Source organism: Corythoichthys intestinalis, chromosome 14 (assembly GCF_030265065.1).
Source record: "Corythoichthys intestinalis isolate RoL2023-P3 chromosome 14, ASM3026506v1, whole genome shotgun sequence".
Lineage (NCBI taxonomy): Eukaryota > Metazoa > Chordata > Actinopteri > Syngnathiformes > Syngnathidae > Corythoichthys > Corythoichthys intestinalis.
The window spans coordinates 34,939,738-34,959,011 of NC_080408.1; the positions used below are offsets into that span (position 1 = coordinate 34,939,738).

Consider the following 19,274-nt stretch of genomic DNA (forward strand, 5'->3'; position numbering starts at 1 on the left):
CGTTTGGAGTAACAACGTGAAATGATTTTTTTTTTTTTTTAAATGATAATCTGTCAAAATGTGATTGGAATAGCTGTACAACACACCAGGAATGTAGAAAATTGGATGAAGGGTGCTGGAGAAATTGAGCTTTTTATGTTGAGAAAAATCGTCTGTTTGGGGAAAATCTTTTATAAAAAAAAAAAAATAAAAAAAAAATAAAAAAAGTGTAAGGGTAAAACAAAATTTAAGTATTTGTCAATTTATCTCTACAGAATACCATTAAGTAATTTGCCTTTTGGTATTCTATTTAGAATTTATTTCTTACCAAAATGCTAATTGAAATGACTTAATTACCCTAAATTATGCCTAAAAATGGTTTATCGAATCATTTTTCCTCAATTTGTTTTTTCAAAACGAAAAAAAAAATTAGGCTAAGGCATACAAATTTAGACGTAAAAGAAATTTAAATACATACGTATTGTACAAACGTGCATGTGTACATGACTCTGTCAGACCATCAGTTTTTGATGGATTTAGCTGAAACTACATCTGGATTAAAGCTCTTCTGTGCATTTATCAAGTTTAATACCACATGGTTAATTCTACATTATGGGATAGATGCCTGAAGTTGTGAGAGTTCTGCATCCTGCGCAATGTCCCATCAAATGACCGGCAATTAGTTTGCCATCATTTGTTCGAGGTAACATGCAATAAGCTCCAGCCCCCACAGTGACCCCGAACAGGATAATCAGTAGACAACAGATGGATGGATCATAAAAAGTGATGTTCCCCCATCCACACAGGGTCCATATCCACATCTCACTTACTGTATGATCATACACCTTTCCTCATTTTTACCTTTCTTCCAAAGGGTCGAGGCTCAGGCTTCCCGGGAAGGAGGAGGCCGAGAGGTGCCGGTCTGTCAGGTCGAGCTGGACGTGGCAGGGCTAGGGGCAAGAGTGGACTGTGTCCCAGTATCATTCCCGGGGTATGTGTTAGAAAACTTTAATTTTAACCTTTTTTTTTTTTTTTTTTTTTTTTTTGGTTCACCAAAAATGTTCATGAGTGAATGTGAATGGCCGCATGATTAATAATAATAGTAATAAAAATTCATTCAGAATAAAACCAAAAAAAAATTGAGTGACTCGATTATATATTATATATATATTAGGGCTGTCAAACGATGAAAATTTTTAATCGAGTTAATCACAGCTTAAAAATTAATTAATCATAATTATTTGCGATTCAAACCATCTCTAAAGTATGCCATATTTTTCTGTAAATTATTGTTGGAATGGAAAGATAAGACACAAGACGGATATATACATACAACATACTGTACATAAGTGCTGTATTTGTTTATTATAACAATAGATCCACGAATGGCATTATTAACATTCTTTCTGTTTAAGTGATCCACGGATAGTAAGACTTGTAGTTCATAAAAGATAAATGTTATAGTTACAAGTTATAGTCATTTTATATTAAAACCCCTCTTCATATTTTCGTTTTAATAAAATTTGTACAATTTTCAATCAAAAGTAGAGTTAATATAATAAAAATAAGAAGAAAAATAACAATAATAACAATTGAGTGGCCAAACTCTGAGTAATGCCAGTTCACTTTGCATTGTTGTTTAGCTGTGTGAGAATAGGGCCTCATTACTACAGTCTGAAGTGCTTTTCTTTTTGTGAACATTATTTTTTTTGAGAGATAGCAAAATTATTTTTGTTGTGCTTTCACTAAATGATACTTCTGTTTGTTGTGAAGGAGTTGCAGAAGCTTATGCCAATAAACGGCGCAGCCCAACGAACGCCTGTGTCCACTCGCCTTTATAACAGATATATCTCTGTGCATATCTTACCCAAAATACAACAAGAGACACATAATTGCCACTAAAAGAAAGCAAACTTACCGAAATATGTGTGGAGCACAAAGCAACAGCATAAACGTCTCACAACTACTAATTCTCCCACTATTAGAAGGAATAACATTAGTATGGAACAGCGCTGCGCTGCCCCCAAGCGGCCGGTGGCATTCAACGGCGTCATTGAAAACTGTTTGAGGCAATGCGAGAGCGGCTCATTCAGTGCATGCGTTAATTGCGTCAAATACTTTAACGTGATTCATTAAAAAAAATTAATTAACGCCCGTTAACTTGATAATTTTGACAGCCCTAATAATATATATTATATATATTATATATATATATATATATATATATATATATATATATATATATATATATATATATATACACATATACATACCGTATTGGCCCGAATATAAGACGGCCCCCTCTTTTTCAAGACTCAAGTTTGAAAAAAAGAGTTTTTGAACACCAAATTATTTTTATACAGAAAATAATTACAGTACATCTGAAACAAATGATTATAACTAGATATTTGAGAGAGAAAGCATGTTATTTTGCCTCATTCAAATCTTAATATCTGAACATTTAAAATGAAACTAAAGTGCAATCACATTCGTAAATGAATGACTTCTGGTTTTTGAAATGTAAATGAACCAATCTATTGTGATAAAACAACAAAATTGCAATAACTGCATTAACCATCAAAGTGAAGTTAACTGTAGTCTTGAAACAAATCTGAATAAGGAAAAACATTGCAATAAAATAATGCAAACTGGTTAAACTTGCGAGTAGCTTAGATTTGTCATGACAGAACGTCGCTTCAATGATATCTGGTGCCATCTAGCGTTGTGAATGGGTATAATGTCTAGACCGCGAATATAAGACGACCCCCTCTATTTCAATCTTATTTCAATATAAAAACACTGTCTTATATTCGGGCCAATATGGTATCTATGTGTGTACTGTGTCTTGAAGTATTCATACACCTTGAGCATTCTTACACTTGCCCCTATGCAATCACAAACATGTGAATGGCTAAAAAAGCTTTGTAAATCGAGACACTGAAATTTGTCCCTTTCTTTGCATGTCTTAAGCTTAGCCAGATTGATTGGAGAGCATCTTTGAAGAAGCAATTTTGAAGTCTTGCTCAGTTGCGCAGTACAATTTATGTCTTGACTTCGACTTTGCTATTCACACACCGTAATATACTTTGATCCAAACCATTCCATTGTAGCTCTGGCTTTGTTTATTGTCATTGTGTTGGATCACCTTTGCAGTGTCAAAGGTTTTGGGGCTTCCATCAGTTTTTTTTTTGTTTTTTTTCTTTTTCAAGGACTTACCTGTAGCCACGAATTTTTGGGGATCCTCAGTCTACTATATACTGAATGCAGTTTATGTATAGCTACAATGGGGAGAACAAGTATTTGATACACTGCCAATGGGTTTTCCCATTGACAGGAGATATTCTGTAGATATTCTGCAATTTCTAATGTTTTTGTCCCCTCGATAGTTCCCTGCAATAGAAACACCATACCCAATCAAGGAGGAGGAGGAGAATGCCATGCACAACACGGTGGTGATATTTTCCAGCAATGACAGTTTTACACTCAAGCAGGTAGGTGTTAGCTTGTATTCATAAAGTTTCCCTAACACTTAAGCCTGAGTTATACTCCCGCGTTGCGGTGACGGCGTAGCGACTACGGCGTCATTCGACATTCGATAGTTCTGCGGTGAGGGAACGCGTTGCTCTGTAATTCACCGCCAAGCCACTAGAGGGATGTAGCGTTATGTTTGTACGGTTTTGGGGCATGCTTGTTTACTTCCGCTAGTCGGAGAAAAAATAAACAATGCAAGATGGAACTCTTGAAAGTAAATATTCTGCTCATCAACACTGAATAAATATGGAACAAACAAATGTTGACGGGCAGGCGACGCAGAAGACTGTTTCGAGGCGGTCTGGCCGACTTTTGATGCCGCACAGAGAGTTTTAGACTCGGGTGGAGAGAGCTAGCTGTGGCGGCTAGCTTCAAACTGGCGTCAAGCACTGCGTTCAAGGTCTGCAAAGCCCTCCAGCCTGATTTGTTTGCCGTGTCCTACAACCAGCCAGTGGGAAGCCATAGCAGATTTCTGGCGTCTAGGGAACTTCCCAAACTGCGTTGGGAGGCTTGATTTTAAGGTTATCATAAAAAGCACCGAGGCACTCTCAATCAGTGATGATGTATTGTGTGTGTGAACTGTCTGTTATTGAAAATTAAAGATCAAAACAACTCTTTTGACACCAAATCTGTGCTTTATTCTTCATATACTTGAAACATATGTACACAGTAAATGATGAAGTGCACCAACCAAAAATACGACAAAGTGATAAAAAGTTGCCAGTTTTTGGCCGACTGGGTCGCTGCTTCGTGTAGCCACTCGATTCCGACCACCCACGTCTCGGTGGTTCTTCCATTTATTTATTTTTTCGATCGCCGACCTTACCATTTGGCAATCACAATAATAATGTCTTGACGAGACTTGCTCTTCGATGATACTCCCGTCGGCTTGGTCCATTTTTGCGTGTAGAAAACAATGTTTGATTCTATTGTACAATGGCGGTGTTTTCGCGGTAAACCAGAAACAACAGTCTGAGCGGACCAATCACAGTCCGTTTTCGCTACGTCATACGCGTCTACGCGACGCGAAGGTTACAAAAATCGAGAGGTGCGCGTCAGGCTACGGCGTAGGGTCGTAACTCGATTCTTCCTTGACGGCGTAGGTCTGACGCGGAAGTATAACTCAGGCTTTAGGAAGAACCGTAGATGAAGAATGCTATATAAAATGTATAGAACATAATAAATTACTACCAGGTAATACAGTATATTTAACTGATAAAACGTGAACATATAAATTGATGCCATCAACTACGTCAAAAAAAAAATTGCCTACTCATTATGCCCTTTTCCTTTAGGACATGTGTGTGGTGTGTGGGAGTTTCGGCCTTGGTGCAGAGGGCCGCCTTTTGGCTTGTGCTCAGTGTGGCCAATGTTACCATCCTTTCTGTGTCGGCATTAAGGTATGCTCATTCTACATCATGCATCACATATTTGATATTTTCCTTTAACCCTTTAAGGTCTGGGCCTATTTTGTCTGATTTTGCATGCCTTTGAAGTTGCCTTTATATTTCAAAGAAAGAATTGTTTACGATGGCTTGCTTTGGTCCCTTTTTTTGTGACACCTTGAACTTCATGTCCAAACTGTTGTTTCCTTCACTGACCAATTATAAATCATCATTTTGGGCCCAAAAAGACCAAAAATTCCAAAATCGTTTTGTCAAATTTTTTAATATTGATGTCCAATTGACAACCAAACATGCGTAACGAACAGTTTTGAAACTTTGTAATATTTATTTAACATGTTAGGATGAACATTCAACCAAAAAAATTTAGAATAAATAGTCTTATATTTGACAATTCAACATAAACAACAGGTATAGCCATAGGCGTTTTTTGCCTTTATACATGCTCTAGTCAAAGCAGGTTATATGCAGCAGACCAAACAGTGAAGAACAGTGAAAAAATATATACCATCTAACACAAAAAGTGTTTAGAGGCCATCTCTTTATGAGTTTAGGTATTGCGGCCCATCACCTGATGAAAACTATGTACACACAATCAAGCTTCTTGAACACACATTTATACCTGTCTACACAAATTGAGAAGACTGATTGTGGGGGGAAAAAAAGAATATATATATATATATATATATATATATATATATATATATATATAACATTGGGAAAAAAAGTATTTTCAAAAATATTTACAATAAACAAGTTAAAAAATTTTCAGGCATGCCACTCCAAAAAGCAGTTTCGTCCTGGAATTAGACACAGGGCTACATCACACAGCTCACACTTCCATAGGGTGTCGGTCCTCTTTCCACCCTTCCATTTTCATTCCACATTACTGTCATTGTCACTATAAATGTACATGGAAAAAAGTCAGTATTTATGAAAATAATAAAGTATAAAATAAAAATATATACAGCAATAAAAAATAATGGAAATCTATATGTATGACAATAGAAAGAATACTATAGCTGAATATGTGCTACATCCCTAATCTTCATATAGAAAGAAGAAAACCACAAATTATAAATTCCTGCCTGGGATACACACAGTACACGTACGACTTTGATCTGATATGCACATTTTATTATTATATACACAAACACACACTTATATTGCATCAAAATTAACTTTGTCTTGCAATATCAAAAGAAACTTTCAAAAGAAACGTTTTCATTTTTTGCATTTAAAAAAAAAAAAAAAAAAAAAAAAGTGAGTTGGCTTACCTCTGCTCGTCGATGGTGTCACCCACGTGTTCAAATCCGTCACTATCTTCACTCGAGGACTCTTCCGAAGAAGACGATGATGACAAATTTGGACCATCCTCTTCCTCAAGTTGATCAAAAAGCACAATTGCTTGCGCTAAATTTAGTTTTCCGTTCATTCTCAAAGTCACACAAAGTCGCTCGCACGATCCAAACGGCCGTCGCTCGCCACCTCGCTGCTTCAGAACACTCCTCCCTCTCGTTCGGTGGAACCTCGCACGGCAGTTATATTTATAAAAAAAAAAAAACTCAATTTGTGCTTCCACTGTGACTTCGAAAGGGTTCGTTTGATTTGTGGTTTTTTTTCATGGAGCTTCCGTTTTGAAAAAGGACAAGAAATGATGGAAATATAGACATAAAGAAATGATCCATGCAGCGTTTTAATGTTTTTTTGAGAGGACAATAAAACTATGAAACTTAAATGACAATATCTCACGTTTTAGTTGGTCGATTGACTTCAAATAATAACGAGAGTAAACCGCAACTTCCGCACTTTAAAACGAGACCAACCAACGGCATGTGGGTGACGTAATTAAAACGTGAGGGCGCTTCAAAGACGACGTGCGCTGAGGACGCGCCGGCGCATCCTTCGACTCTCAAGGGTTAAATAAAATCCACTCCTGTGTGTGGCGACATGGTAGATAATTGGTTACAAAATCCGCCGCACGGTTCCGAAGATGGATTCGAACCCAAATGTAAATGGTGCTAGTGTCGCCGTGAAAATCTATGAGGGGCAATTTATCTTCGCCTTTGTAGAACCTAGTCACTGTTAAACATGTTCAAATAAAAAGCCGAGTTGAACTGCTGAACTTCACAAGCGCCACACTGCAGTGTTGGCTAGAGAAGCTATCCTTTCATCTTTAAAAAGTTAAAACGTTGAAATTTCATCCTGAAAAAGTACCATACCAAATATTGACTACTTATTTGTCCACAACAACCCCTTTATCACACATTTAAAAATGTCTTCCTCTCTGTAAAATGGCATTCCATTATCTTAAAACATAAAGGCAGCAGAAACTCATAAGCCTCCTCACATTTCCATAGGAAATGCTCTATGTGTTGCTATGTACAGTTTATGGTTCGTTAAGAATGAAAATGTTTTTTGTATGTTTTTTTACTCAAAGGCAGCCAATGAGTTTATCTACAGTTGGAACATCTCATTTTTCTTTCATTTTTCTCATTCTTTCAGATAACTAAGGTAGTGCTCAGTAAAGGTTGGCGTTGTCTAGAGTGCACAGTGTGTGAAGCCTGCGGTCAGGCCACTGACCCTGGCCGCTTGCTTTTATGTGATGACTGTGACATCAGCTATCACACATACTGCCTCGACCCCCCGTTGCAGAATGTACCCAAAGACAGTTGGAAGTGCAAATGGCAAGTGATAAAGAGGAATTTTTGTGCTGAGTTGTCGTCTATGAAGTGATTCGAGAATTACAGTATGACCTCTGTGTTCCTTGTCCCCTGTAGGTGTGTGTCCTGTACGCAGTGTGGCGCCACCACTCCAGGTCTGAGGTGTGACTGGCAGAATAACTACACCCAGTGTGCTCCCTGTGCCAGCCTTTCAACATGCCCTGTCTGCCTGGTCACCTACAGCGAAGGCACCATCATTGTCCAATGTCGACAATGTGATAGGTATGCAGCCGTCAGTACGAAAAAAACGAACTGCTTATGAAATTTTTATCTACAGTAAACCTCTTGCTGTGTCCACAGGTGGTTTCATGCTTCTTGTCAAGGTCTCCATTCAGAAGAAGATGTTGAGAAAGCTGCAGAGAACTGCTTTGATTGCACAATGTGCCGAAATTTCAAGACCACTAAAGGTGGGCGGTTGTAGATGTTTTCTGGGATGAGCACATATTGGGTTTTTTTTTTATTCACTTTTCAAACAGTTCTGAGGCTTCTTAGTGGTAATGTGTCGGGTTTGTAAAGATACCTCACAAATTATAGAAGTCTTTACATTGCCCTATTTCTTTCTGAAAATAGCTGATGTATAGGCATTGGACCTGTCTTTTGAAACAACAAAAATAATATTTCTGTCCCTCAAAAAAAAAAAGATAATGTTCACAAAAAGAAAAGCGCTTCAATCTGTATTAATGAGGCCCTATTCTCACACAGTTAAACAACAATGCAAAGTGAACTGGCATTCCCAATCAAAATAGCTATGCAAAATACACCTGGCGGTTTTTCACTTATTGTGGCGGGCTCTGGTCCCCATTAACCACGAAAAACGAGGGAGTCTCAAATTATGACTATTGTTATTAGAAGCCATTTCTTAACAATACTTCAACATATAGTCTACAAAAAGACAGTCGTGAAATAGTTTTAACAAACAAAAATACAGTGCTATTCAGTGCAATAGCTGAGACCTTAGACAGTTACATTAGGTTCACATAGCCACCATAAGATGTAACCACTGCACTTTTAATCAGATGCTGGTAAAATAAGTAAACTTTTTCTACTTTATATTAAAGCACTGTAAGGATGGGGTCGTTCAAGAAAAGTCTGGTGTCTCGTCAGGTTTATACAGCACTAGGGGGAAACTCGGAGTTATACATATATAATGTTTTTGACATAGAAAATTTAAGACCTGTCCCTTTTTAAACATCCAAATGAGCACAAGTTTGGGTACTCCATTTGTTTGCCTTTTTTTTAAAGTCATTTTTTAATTGCTTTGAACTGCTTCTGATGTAATTTGTTCTTGTTTTGTCGTGTGTGTTCGACAGTGTTGACCAAACCCAGAGACACCATTGAGCCTGCTGTCATGACACAGATTGTCACCAAAGCAAGAGAAATGGGTAAGTTCACTATTGATATTCAACGCTTGTTGGACACAATCAAGTTTGAGTACTAAATGCAAGTATAGGTTAATCGCATGAATATTTAAATCTCCTCAGATTTATCAAGGACCTACACCCAAGATGGGGTTTGTTTGACAGAGTCAGGACTTTGTCAGCTCCAGAGCTTGTCTGCCACGGCATCAAGGCGCAGGAAACCCAAGCCCAAGCTCAAACTCAAGATAATAAACCAGAACAGTGTGGCAGTCCTCCAAGGCCCCTTGGATCCCCTTTCAGAACACTCCCGGGATGAGGACATGGAGGATGCAAGAGGTGGCTTACTAATGCAAACATGCTCAAACTGCTTGCACGATAAATGTCGTTCCGTATATACAGTGGGGCAAATAAGTATTTAGTCAACCACCAATTCTGCAAGTTCTCTTACTTAAAAAGATTAGAAAGGCCTGTAATTGTCAACATGGGTAAACCTCAACCATGAGAGACAGAATGTGGGGGAAAAAACAACAGAAAATCACATTGTTTGATTTTTAAAGAATTTATTTCCAAATTAGAGTGGAAAATAAGTATTTGGTCACCTACAAACAAGCAAGATTTCTGGCTGTCAAAGAGGTCTAACTTGTAACGAGGTCTAACGAGGCTCCTCTCGTTACCTGTATTAATGGCACCTGTTTTAACTCATTATCGGTATAAAAGACACCTGTCCACAATCTCAGTCAGTCACACTCCAAACTCCACTATGGCCAAGACCAAAGAGCTGTCGAAGGATACCAGAGACAAAAATGTAGACCTGCACCAGGCTGGGAAGACTGAATCTGCAATAGGTAAAACGCTTGGTGTAAAGAAATCAACTGTGGGAGCAATTATTAGAAAATGGAAGACATACAAGACCACTGACAATCTCCCTCGATCTGGGGCTCCATGCAAGATCTCACCCCGTGGTGTCAAAATGATAACAAGAACGGTGAGCAAAAATCCCAGAACCACGAGGGGGGGACCTAGTGAATGACCTACAGAGAGCTGGGACCACAATAACAAAGGCTACTATCAGTAACACAATGCGCCCCCAGGGACTCAAATCCTGCACTGCCAGATGTGTCCCCCTGCTGAAGCCAGTACACGTCCAGGCCCGTCTGCAGTTCGCTAGAGAGCATTTGGATGATCCAGAAGAGGACTGGGAGAATGTGTTATGGTCAGATGAAACCAAAATAGAACTTTTTGGTAGAAACACAGGTTCTCGTGTTTGCAGGAGAAAGAATACTGAATTGCGTCCGAAGAACACCATACCCACTGTGAAGCATGGGGGTGGAAAAAATCATGCTTTGGGGCTGTTTTTCTGCAAAGGGACCAGGACGACTGATCTGTGTAAAGGAAAGAATGAACGGGGCCGTGTATCGAGAGATTTTGAGTGAAAATCTCCTTCCATCAGCAAGGGCATTTAAGATCAGACGTGGCTGGGGCTTTCAGCATGACAATGATCCCAAACACACAGCCAGGGCAATAAAGGAGTGGCTTCGTAAGAAGCATTTCAAGGTCCTGGAGTGGCCTAGGCAGTCTCCTGATCTCAACCCCATAGAAAATCTGTGGAGGGAGTTGAAAGTCCGTGTTGCCCAATGACAGCCCCAAAACATCACTGCTCTAGAGGAGATCTGCATGGAGGAATGGGCCAAAATACCAGCAACAGTGTGTGAAAAGCTTGTGAAAAGTTACAGAAAACGTTAGGCCTCTGTTATTGCCAACAAAGGGTACATAACCAAGTATTGAGATGAACTTTTGGTATTGACCAAATACTTATTTTCCACCATGATTTGCAAATAAATTCTTTAAAAATCAAACAATGTGATATTGTGGGGGGTTTTCCCCCACATTCTGTCTCTCATTGTTGAGCTTTACCCATGTTGACAATTACAGGCCTCTCTAATATTTTCAAGTTGGTTGGTTGGTGTTTTACTTATATAGCGCTTTTCCACCTTTCAAGGCGCTCAAAGTGGGAGAACTTGCACAATTAGTGGTTGACTAAATACTTATTTGCCCCACTGTATATGTATGAAACACGGTATGTGCAGAAATAACTAGAATTTGAAGAAATTAATAATGAAAATCTACTGTCTTTTTGGACTATAAGTCACAATTTTTACATCGTTTGGCTGGGCCTACAATATGTGTATTTTTCAAGTGACAGTCACCAGAAGGGCACTGTAGGCGTACCCACTACTTCCAGAGTTGGCGGAGTAGTTTTCTTATTTAGCCTATAGTTGACGGAATAACTGTTAAAATGTCACCCTAACAGATGCCTGTTTAGCCCTGTTGTTCCCCATTTCATTACATCCGCCCACACCTATGTTTGTAATAAAAAAAAAAACAGAAGAGGTGATTAAATTTTGAGGTAATGAGGGGAAAGGTCACAGCGGGTAAAAGGAATTTTGCTATAACGAGGGATGTCCCGATCGCATATTTTTGCATCCGAGTCAGACCCACGTGATTTTGAGAATCTCCCGATACCGATTCCCGATCCGATACCGAACCCCCCCCCCCCCCCCCCCCCCCCCCCAAAAAAAAAAAAATTTGGGGGGTGTATCCTACTGTATGTATTTATTCATATTTCGCATTGGAAACATTTACTATATAAGACATGTTTTTCCCACCCTTTCCCTCAAAGTATTATTTTTACAAAAACTTATGTGTATTTATATTTTAATAAATGGTTTTTAAGCACTTCAAAAATGTAATAATTATAAGTTTTAAACATGGTTCTGTCCCACCTAATTAATTTTAAACAAGAATAACGTAGAAAAATGCTTGCCTTTATTAAATGCTTAATTGAGTGGGTCCACTCAGATACGCTCAGGATAACACTTAAGAGAGAACACGCTAATGTTTAACAAGCTCAACGATGATTGAGAGATGCGGTGCCTTTCAAGTCAGCACTCGCAGCACTCTCTGGCAACATCAAAATTTCGCCAGCTGTCACTCATTGTTAACTTTAACAAGCAGCAATTTGCAGTATACTGCTGAGCAAGAAAAGCAGCAGGAGGGAGGGTGACGGCTGTGCACCCATGAAGCAGAGAAACAAAAATATATTTCTTAAATTACGAACCCGATCCTTTTCAGCTGATTCAAACCCTCTGAAAAATGTCGTGATCGGCCCGATTTCCAAAAGGGGTTATATCTAGCTGTCGCCTCTGGATGCTTCACAAGCAACAAATGTGCATGCAGGCTGTCTCCTCTGTCACTGGGCTGCTGTGCATGCGCCGGCTTCCTGTTCGCTTCCTGCGCCAAAATAAAAGCATGCATCATAAAACCAAATCGATTTATAGTTGAATCGTAGCCTCTGAATCGTAATCGAATCGTTTGGTGCCCCAAGATTCCTACCTCTAGTGCCCACTCTACTAACGGCGATGCTTTGAATTTGGCTGCTTATGTAGTGGTTTGCTCCAGCTGTTATTACTATAATCTGAAATGTTTCTTCGTCTTTGATAAGTAAAATTCACCAATATTCAACAGTACTAATATTAATAATTTCACCAAAATGTTTTTTTTTTTTTCATACAATGTACTGTATATCTTCACATAGCACCATTGAGTGATGAGTAAAAGGACCTGAGAGATTGAAGCAGGAAATTGCCACTGCTGAAGTAAAAAGCAAATGAAATGAATTTGATTTCAATCAGGCTAATGTCCTTTCGTTGTATGGAGTTCACATAAAATTGACCCCAATGCTGTGTTGAGAGAACCGGGGTGTGGTTCTCCTCCACCGGGCTGTCATTCATCATCAGTGTTCTCTTCATTTAGCGGAGACAGAGCTCCTGGATTGCGAGGGAAAGTCTGACTCCAGCCCAGAGCGCGAGCCTGTGGAAGACGATTCCAAGGGGGTCGACGGTAGCAAGAAGAGGAAGAGGAAACCGTACCGACCGGGTAGGGCACCTGATTGAAGGAGACAGCTCCTCTGAGGCGTGAAATGTGACAGTACAAGCCTGACGCTATTGCTGTAACGCAAGTACTGTGTTCCCTCGCGGACACAGACCTCCATCTAGTGTTTCTTAGCCTTCACTCTAAACAATGAGCCTTTGATAAATAAACATAAAACCCAGCATCGTGATTTTGTGAAGATTGCCTCTGCAATAAACTATTGCTAATGAATCTCTTCAAGGGATCGGTGGGTTCATGGTGCGGCAGAGAAGCCGACCGGGCCAAGGTCCAGGCAAGGCTAAACGATTGCTGTGTAGAAAGGATTCATCTGGTTCGATGTCTGTGTCAGAGTGTCCCATTGGAAAAGAAGAGGGTCAGTGCAGCTTTGCTTTACCATTGTATGCAGTGACACAATTTGCATGCATGGATTCCTTGGTTTAACCCTTTAGTGGTCGCTCAATTAACTCAATGGCTGCCATTGACAGCGCCAGATGTCCAATCCATTTTGACTGGGAGAGACTGGCAAGCGAAAAATCCCTGTGGACATTTTGGGCCATGTAGGCCACACTTATATACTGAAGGTAATATTGTGCCCTACATCACCCAAAATGTGATGTCCACATATTGTATGTGGACGTCAGGTCTTTGTAGTTAGGTGTTTTGCTTTGTTTTTTAATTACCAAAAATGGTCGCTTACCCTATATAAGGTGAAAAGGGTAGGATAGGCCAACCTACTCTAACACAAAATTAAAGTTAGAAACCAAGGACTTCTTGAGCATACATTTTGTTTTAATTTATTGATTTATGTTACCATAACCCTTGAACACTTTTTTTCATGTAACTATATAGAAAAACCCAACAAGTATGTCTATGTATTTTGTGATTCTTTTAGTTGGAGGGTGGACAGAGGCACAGCCCGACACACCTGTGGATGAGACACCTCCCGGAGCAGAGGTTGCGGAAAAAATTAAAAAACGCTACCGAAAGAAGAAAACAAAATTGGAGGAGGCCTTTCCCACCTACCTACAGGTCTGTCACCTTTGAAAGATGACTGTGCAAATGAGTCACTCTAATTGTTATCGTCATTCTTGTTACTAGTTTTGTTATTCTCTCAATTTGATTGGATAATGTATTTTTGGAATAATTTACAGATTGTATCCGACAATGTGTTTGTAGCTCCTTGGAGAAACTGGATAATTGAAAGTACATTACATCGAAACCACTTACATTTTAAGCACAGAGTCCCTCTGCATGTTTTTTTTTTAAACATAGAGGGAACTGTCATATCATGCTGCTTAAAAGGCTCCCATCTGGGTTGTGAATTCACCAAAAAAATGCTTAAATGGATGTGACTTGAACATTCCTCGTCTCAAGACAATATTTCACTGTCACCTTGTGTTGGCCAAAACACTGATATGTGATGTGCATAAAGCTACAGGCAAGATGTCAGAGCTCCTCTTTATACTACCGCAGCAGAAACGGGGTGGTGCACTGTCAAACCTGAAGGTCCCAACTCTGCAAAGCACATTTCATTCATTATTGAAAAAGTAACACATTGGTCTTTTAATGTCCATGTGCAGCTGGGACTGCTACGATTACATGTCTTCTAAGATTGTGGATGACATGTGGGAATAAGTGGTTTAGGGGTTGATTGGTGCTGACGAAAGTGAGGTCAGCTGCATTATTGCTGTTGGTTTCAGAGCTGATGTTTTCATCGTCCTTGAATGCATGTTTGAATGATCCCCACGGGGGAGGTGTCTTTGCGATAAACTTGTTAGGTGACAGTTATTGAAGTGCTTCGCCTTGTCGTGCTCAGGAGGCATTCTTTGGAAAGGACCTTCTGGACAAAAGCAAACAGAGCAGGCGGCAAGGGGTGGAGTCAGGTCTAATTGAAGACGGGCAAAGCCAACTTGAGAGGAAGCGTCTTACCGCCGGCTTCCTGAATTCTTCGGCAGACCCTCTGCTCAGCGCCACTGCGAGGTCCCTCGCTACCAGACCACTTGCAGAGCGTATGTATTCTATTTCAATTCAATGACCTGGGTAAATCATGGCAAGTGATCTTACACCCAATTCAAACATCAATTGTATTGCTTATAAGCAACTTTATAATCTTGCAAAAGCCCGATACTGGATTTTCCTCCATGTTACATACTTTTTGTTTTTTATTTGGTTAAATTCACATGGTGTCGTCACTTAATCAAGAATTATATCACTATTAATGAAGGTTCACTCTTCAAATGTCGTTTCTTACATCTGATTGTATGTTTCCAACATAGTTGAGTCATGCACTTTTTTCTAAACACATTCGCACATTGTTTCACTGCATGGATGCGAGTTGCACTTAGGGCTGCAGTTTAAATCAAGCCTTAGAACAGTGGTTCTTAACTGGGGTTCGATCGAAACCTAGGGTTTAGGTGAGTAAACCTAAGGTGTTCGGTGAAGGTTAAGAAACGCAGAGTTCTAATTTGCATGCTGACTAAATCTAGCCGAAGTGGCATTTTAGGCCACGTTTTGGACTGGTTTTCCCTAAATTTACAGACTCCATTCCATTTCTTTCAAATGTTAGCCTTCTATCTAATGGGAGGTGAAATCGGTTTGCTCAGTGGAAGGTTGATCGGCACTTGGTATGAGGAAGTATAACAGACCTACAGACATAAACTATGTAGATTTTTTTTTTTTTTTTTTAAATTGCGTCATTTTACGGCATGAAAATATGCGGTTCAGGGATGATAAATAATGATGATGATAAAATGAGAATGTGGACATGAAAACAAAGGAACAATGTGAAATGAAATGAGTTCAATTTCTTTTACCAACGTGAAAATCTACAGCAAATGGCAAAATTATTTATAGTAAATTAGAAATCTGGAAAAAATTTGAACATGAATTCACTTGCTGATGTTAGCTTGCAAGGTTTTGAATTCGTTAAAAGAAATAACTTTCTTAGTTCATTCCGAAGAGTTCAGCAATAAACCTGTGAAACTTGTGGTGTTTGGTACCTATAGCAAGGTTAAGAACCACTGCCTTAGAACCAAGTTTTCCTCTGCTTTCCAAGTTCAATATTAGTTACCCTATACACAGCCTAGATAGCACAGCCAATTGGTTGCCACAGCCTACTATGTGTAATTTTCCACGACTGTTCACCATAACTCTTAAACAAAAAAATAACACTTCCAAAGTTCACACATAATGGGCTGCTCAGTTATTGTCTTAAGTCAAGGTCGCATTGTGTTTTTATTCTCCACCTACTAGCATGTCCAATCACCATCATTGTCAGTTATAATTTGTGACATTAGTTTTTTTTAATTTTGTTTTTGTTTTTTGTCTTCCCCAAACCCATTTACAGAGACATCTGAGGAGCCATTAGTTGATCTAGCTGATGTTTTGAATACTGATGCAGACATCTTGGGAATGCTCGGAAAACCAAGCGGTGATTCTGGTGCGTTTTTAATTTTATAGGTGGTTGCAGTGGAAGTAAACTCCAATCTGCTGATTTGAATTTGAAGAAACTTTAGGCAGCCAAAAAAAAATTAAGATATTTTGTTCATCTTTGTTTTTAACCTCTGTTTGCATTGTCCAAATCATATTTTCTTTTACATTGTTTTTCCACTCATGTTATCTGATTTTGGGTTCTTTTAGGTCTTGATTTTTGCCCCTTCCAGGTTGCTGGCTCACCTCCTCCTTTTGGTAAGGGTTTGCTGGTCTACTAATCCCCTAGATTCATTGCAATCTTGATTTCCTACACTTACCATCTTAATTTGCATGGAAAGTGCTTCTCACTTGCTGTCCAAATCTTGTGTGGCTCTAACACAGTGTGCATTATGAGCCTATGTTTGCGCGATGGGTCTGAAAAAAGCTAAACATTTGGTTTTGTTTACTTTAATGAAAAAGCTTTTCAAATAACAGGCACAGGTAGTCACCCGAGCAATTGTGAGGCACTGATAGTTGGTTAAAGCTAAATTTACTTAATGTCCATGAATCCATCCAAACCCTTTTGGGTCGCTTTCATGATATTCATACTAATGATTCTTTAAAAGCTGCGCAACACTTTCATTACTCTTCCTATTTTTGTGTGTGTGTACGTGTGTAGAGTATGTGCACATTTTAGTATATCTTTATATTTGCTTAACATTTTCTTCTGAAATGCAGATTTCTCAATTTAGTAAGGTAAAGAAAAAAACATTAGGTTTCCTATTTAAACTGTGACCCTATTGTATTTCTTTTATGTAATGCCAATGAATGGTTTGTGTTTCTTCTAACTCTGTGTTGCTTTTCCAACTAATAACCAACATAATGTTTTTTCATATGGTGCTCACTTTAGGAACTATTTCATATACGAAGTAGGGAGTTTAAGATTGCTTTTGTGTGTCCATGTGTGTTTCCACAGCTGCTCTGGACATGGGCCCATTAACAGAAAGCACCCCAATAGCACCACATGCTCAGCCTGGTCGCAGAACACCTAGAGGCCTTCCAGAAGAACCCCTGGATGGCATTCTTAGTCCAGAGTTAGACAAAATGGTCACTGATGGTGAGTGTGGGAGACCAGCCCAGCATTTACCATGTGGAGACAAAGAAGATATTTTTATTCCCGTAGGTCACATCTATTTAATATTTCATTTCTTGATTTATTTTCCTCCCCCCAGAATCAATCCTCAGCAAACTGTACAAAATCCCAGGTTTGTAATTTTGCCTATTTCTATGCATTGTGGTTACATAAGCCAAATTCTGCTGAAATGTTTTATACAAGGAACTCTACGGTCACAGTTGTATTCTCTTAACACTGTTACAGAATTGGAGGGCAAGGATGTAGAGGACCTCTTCACTGCAGTCCTCAGCCCCAGCACAAGCCAACCACCCCCACCACAGGTGCCTCATCCCCAGGGTCCTGGGCCCCTCCCTACGACACCTGGCACTTGTATGCCTCATCCCAGCACAGGTGCATTATTGGTTTCATAGACGGTTCCATTTTGGAGCGTTTTAATATTATATTGATATTATAGATAATATTTTTCTTTCACTGCAGGCAATCCAATGTTTCCAAGGATGCCAGTGATTAATGGAATGATGGGTCCAGGCAACCGATTCCCTTCAAATTCAGGAGCAGGGCCCTTAATCCCGGAAAATTTCTCCCCTCTCAACCGTATGCCTTTCAGTGACAATCCCAGGTAATGCACTGGTGTCTGTATTAAACAGTCCTTTCTCTACTTTTTAACTCTTCACAGCAATTATGACTTATGAACATATTCAAAACAAATTTAATGAAATTTTGACTAAAGGAGCATTCAAAGAGCAGAACTGTCTAAGCAGCCAAATTCAAAGCATCGACATATTGCTGACCTTTTTGACCTTTTCTCATCATATTAATTACCTTGCGAATTTTAAATTAAATAGATTAATCAGAAATTATCGTGAAACTGCTTTTCTGATGTCTATGACCTTCGACCTTATTACCTCAAAATTTAATCAACTACGTTTCATGGCACAAACATTTTTCAAGTTTGATAATAAGAACAAATAAAAGGGATTATGTTGAAAATTTAGACATGGAGTCAAATCTAGTGCCTCCACCTTCCATAGCTTTTACCTACTGGCAGAAGTAATTAATAGAAACATTGATACACTAAGGTAATGGTCCTAATAATATTCTGACGTGTTTTGTTTTTTTCCCCCAATTTCATAGCATTTAAGTCATTGCCTGCCATTGACACCAATAAACGTACAATTCATTTAAAGTGGGAGGACTGGCTATGAATGCTTATCTTTCAGTACCATTGACAACACCAGACATCTAATCCATTTTGACTGGGAGGGCTCGCTGCCAGCCTCTCTCAGTCCTCATTGACAGTAAATGTGTTGAGTGCCCTATAAAGGTTTAAAGCAGGGGTGCTCATTGTTTTTTATCTACTTTTCAAGGAGACAACCTCCCCGTGATCTGCCTTAACAGCGAGGGTGGGATGGCTGCATAACCTCACTCGATCGTGATTGACATAATGGGCACCCCTGGTTTAAAGAGTTCTGTTTATTTTCCTTGACAGGGATAGAAAGTTCTGTCAAATGCCGAGAGATGCACTTGGTCCATGGCCCACCCCTACCCATGGCCTAGGCCCCACACCGCCTGGATCACTGCCTGAGGGGGAAACTGAAGCCATGTCTAATGCCCAAAGGAGTACTCTCAAGTGGGAGAAGGAGGAGACACTCGGGGAGCTTGCTACTGTAGCACCTGTCCTTTACACCAACATCAATTTCCCTAACCTCAAAGAGGAATTCCCGGGTTGGTCAATGGCTCTAAAGCTTATTTTCCCACAGCCTCAAATGTACAAATTAACTATAGCGCTTTGTCTCTTTCTACT

The 19,274-nt window shown here is 39.4% G+C and overlaps 1 protein-coding gene across 2 annotated transcripts in view; it reads left to right on the forward strand.

Annotated features, from left to right (window-relative positions):
* Positions 1-19,274, forward strand: part of kmt2cb (lysine (K)-specific methyltransferase 2Cb) — a 135,037-nt gene that overhangs the window by 75,388 nt on the left and 40,375 nt on the right. For both annotated transcript variants that reach the window (XM_057856562.1, XM_057856563.1), the window contains exons 16-34: positions 854-970; positions 3,366-3,470; positions 4,806-4,910; positions 7,419-7,600; positions 7,694-7,858; positions 7,937-8,043; positions 8,947-9,018; positions 9,118-9,330; positions 12,808-12,930; positions 13,166-13,297; positions 13,817-13,953; positions 14,741-14,933; positions 16,271-16,363; positions 16,564-16,611; positions 17,312-17,452; positions 17,568-17,600; positions 17,714-17,860; positions 17,948-18,089; positions 18,960-19,195. In XM_057856562.1, the coding sequence (XP_057712545.1) occupies positions 854-970; positions 3,366-3,470; positions 4,806-4,910; positions 7,419-7,600; positions 7,694-7,858; positions 7,937-8,043; positions 8,947-9,018; positions 9,118-9,330; positions 12,808-12,930; positions 13,166-13,297; positions 13,817-13,953; positions 14,741-14,933; positions 16,271-16,363; positions 16,564-16,611; positions 17,312-17,452; positions 17,568-17,600; positions 17,714-17,860; positions 17,948-18,089; positions 18,960-19,195 (2,491 nt within the window). The remainder of the gene's footprint in view (positions 1-853; positions 971-3,365; positions 3,471-4,805; positions 4,911-7,418; positions 7,601-7,693; positions 7,859-7,936; positions 8,044-8,946; positions 9,019-9,117; positions 9,331-12,807; positions 12,931-13,165; positions 13,298-13,816; positions 13,954-14,740; positions 14,934-16,270; positions 16,364-16,563; positions 16,612-17,311; positions 17,453-17,567; positions 17,601-17,713; positions 17,861-17,947; positions 18,090-18,959; positions 19,196-19,274) is intronic.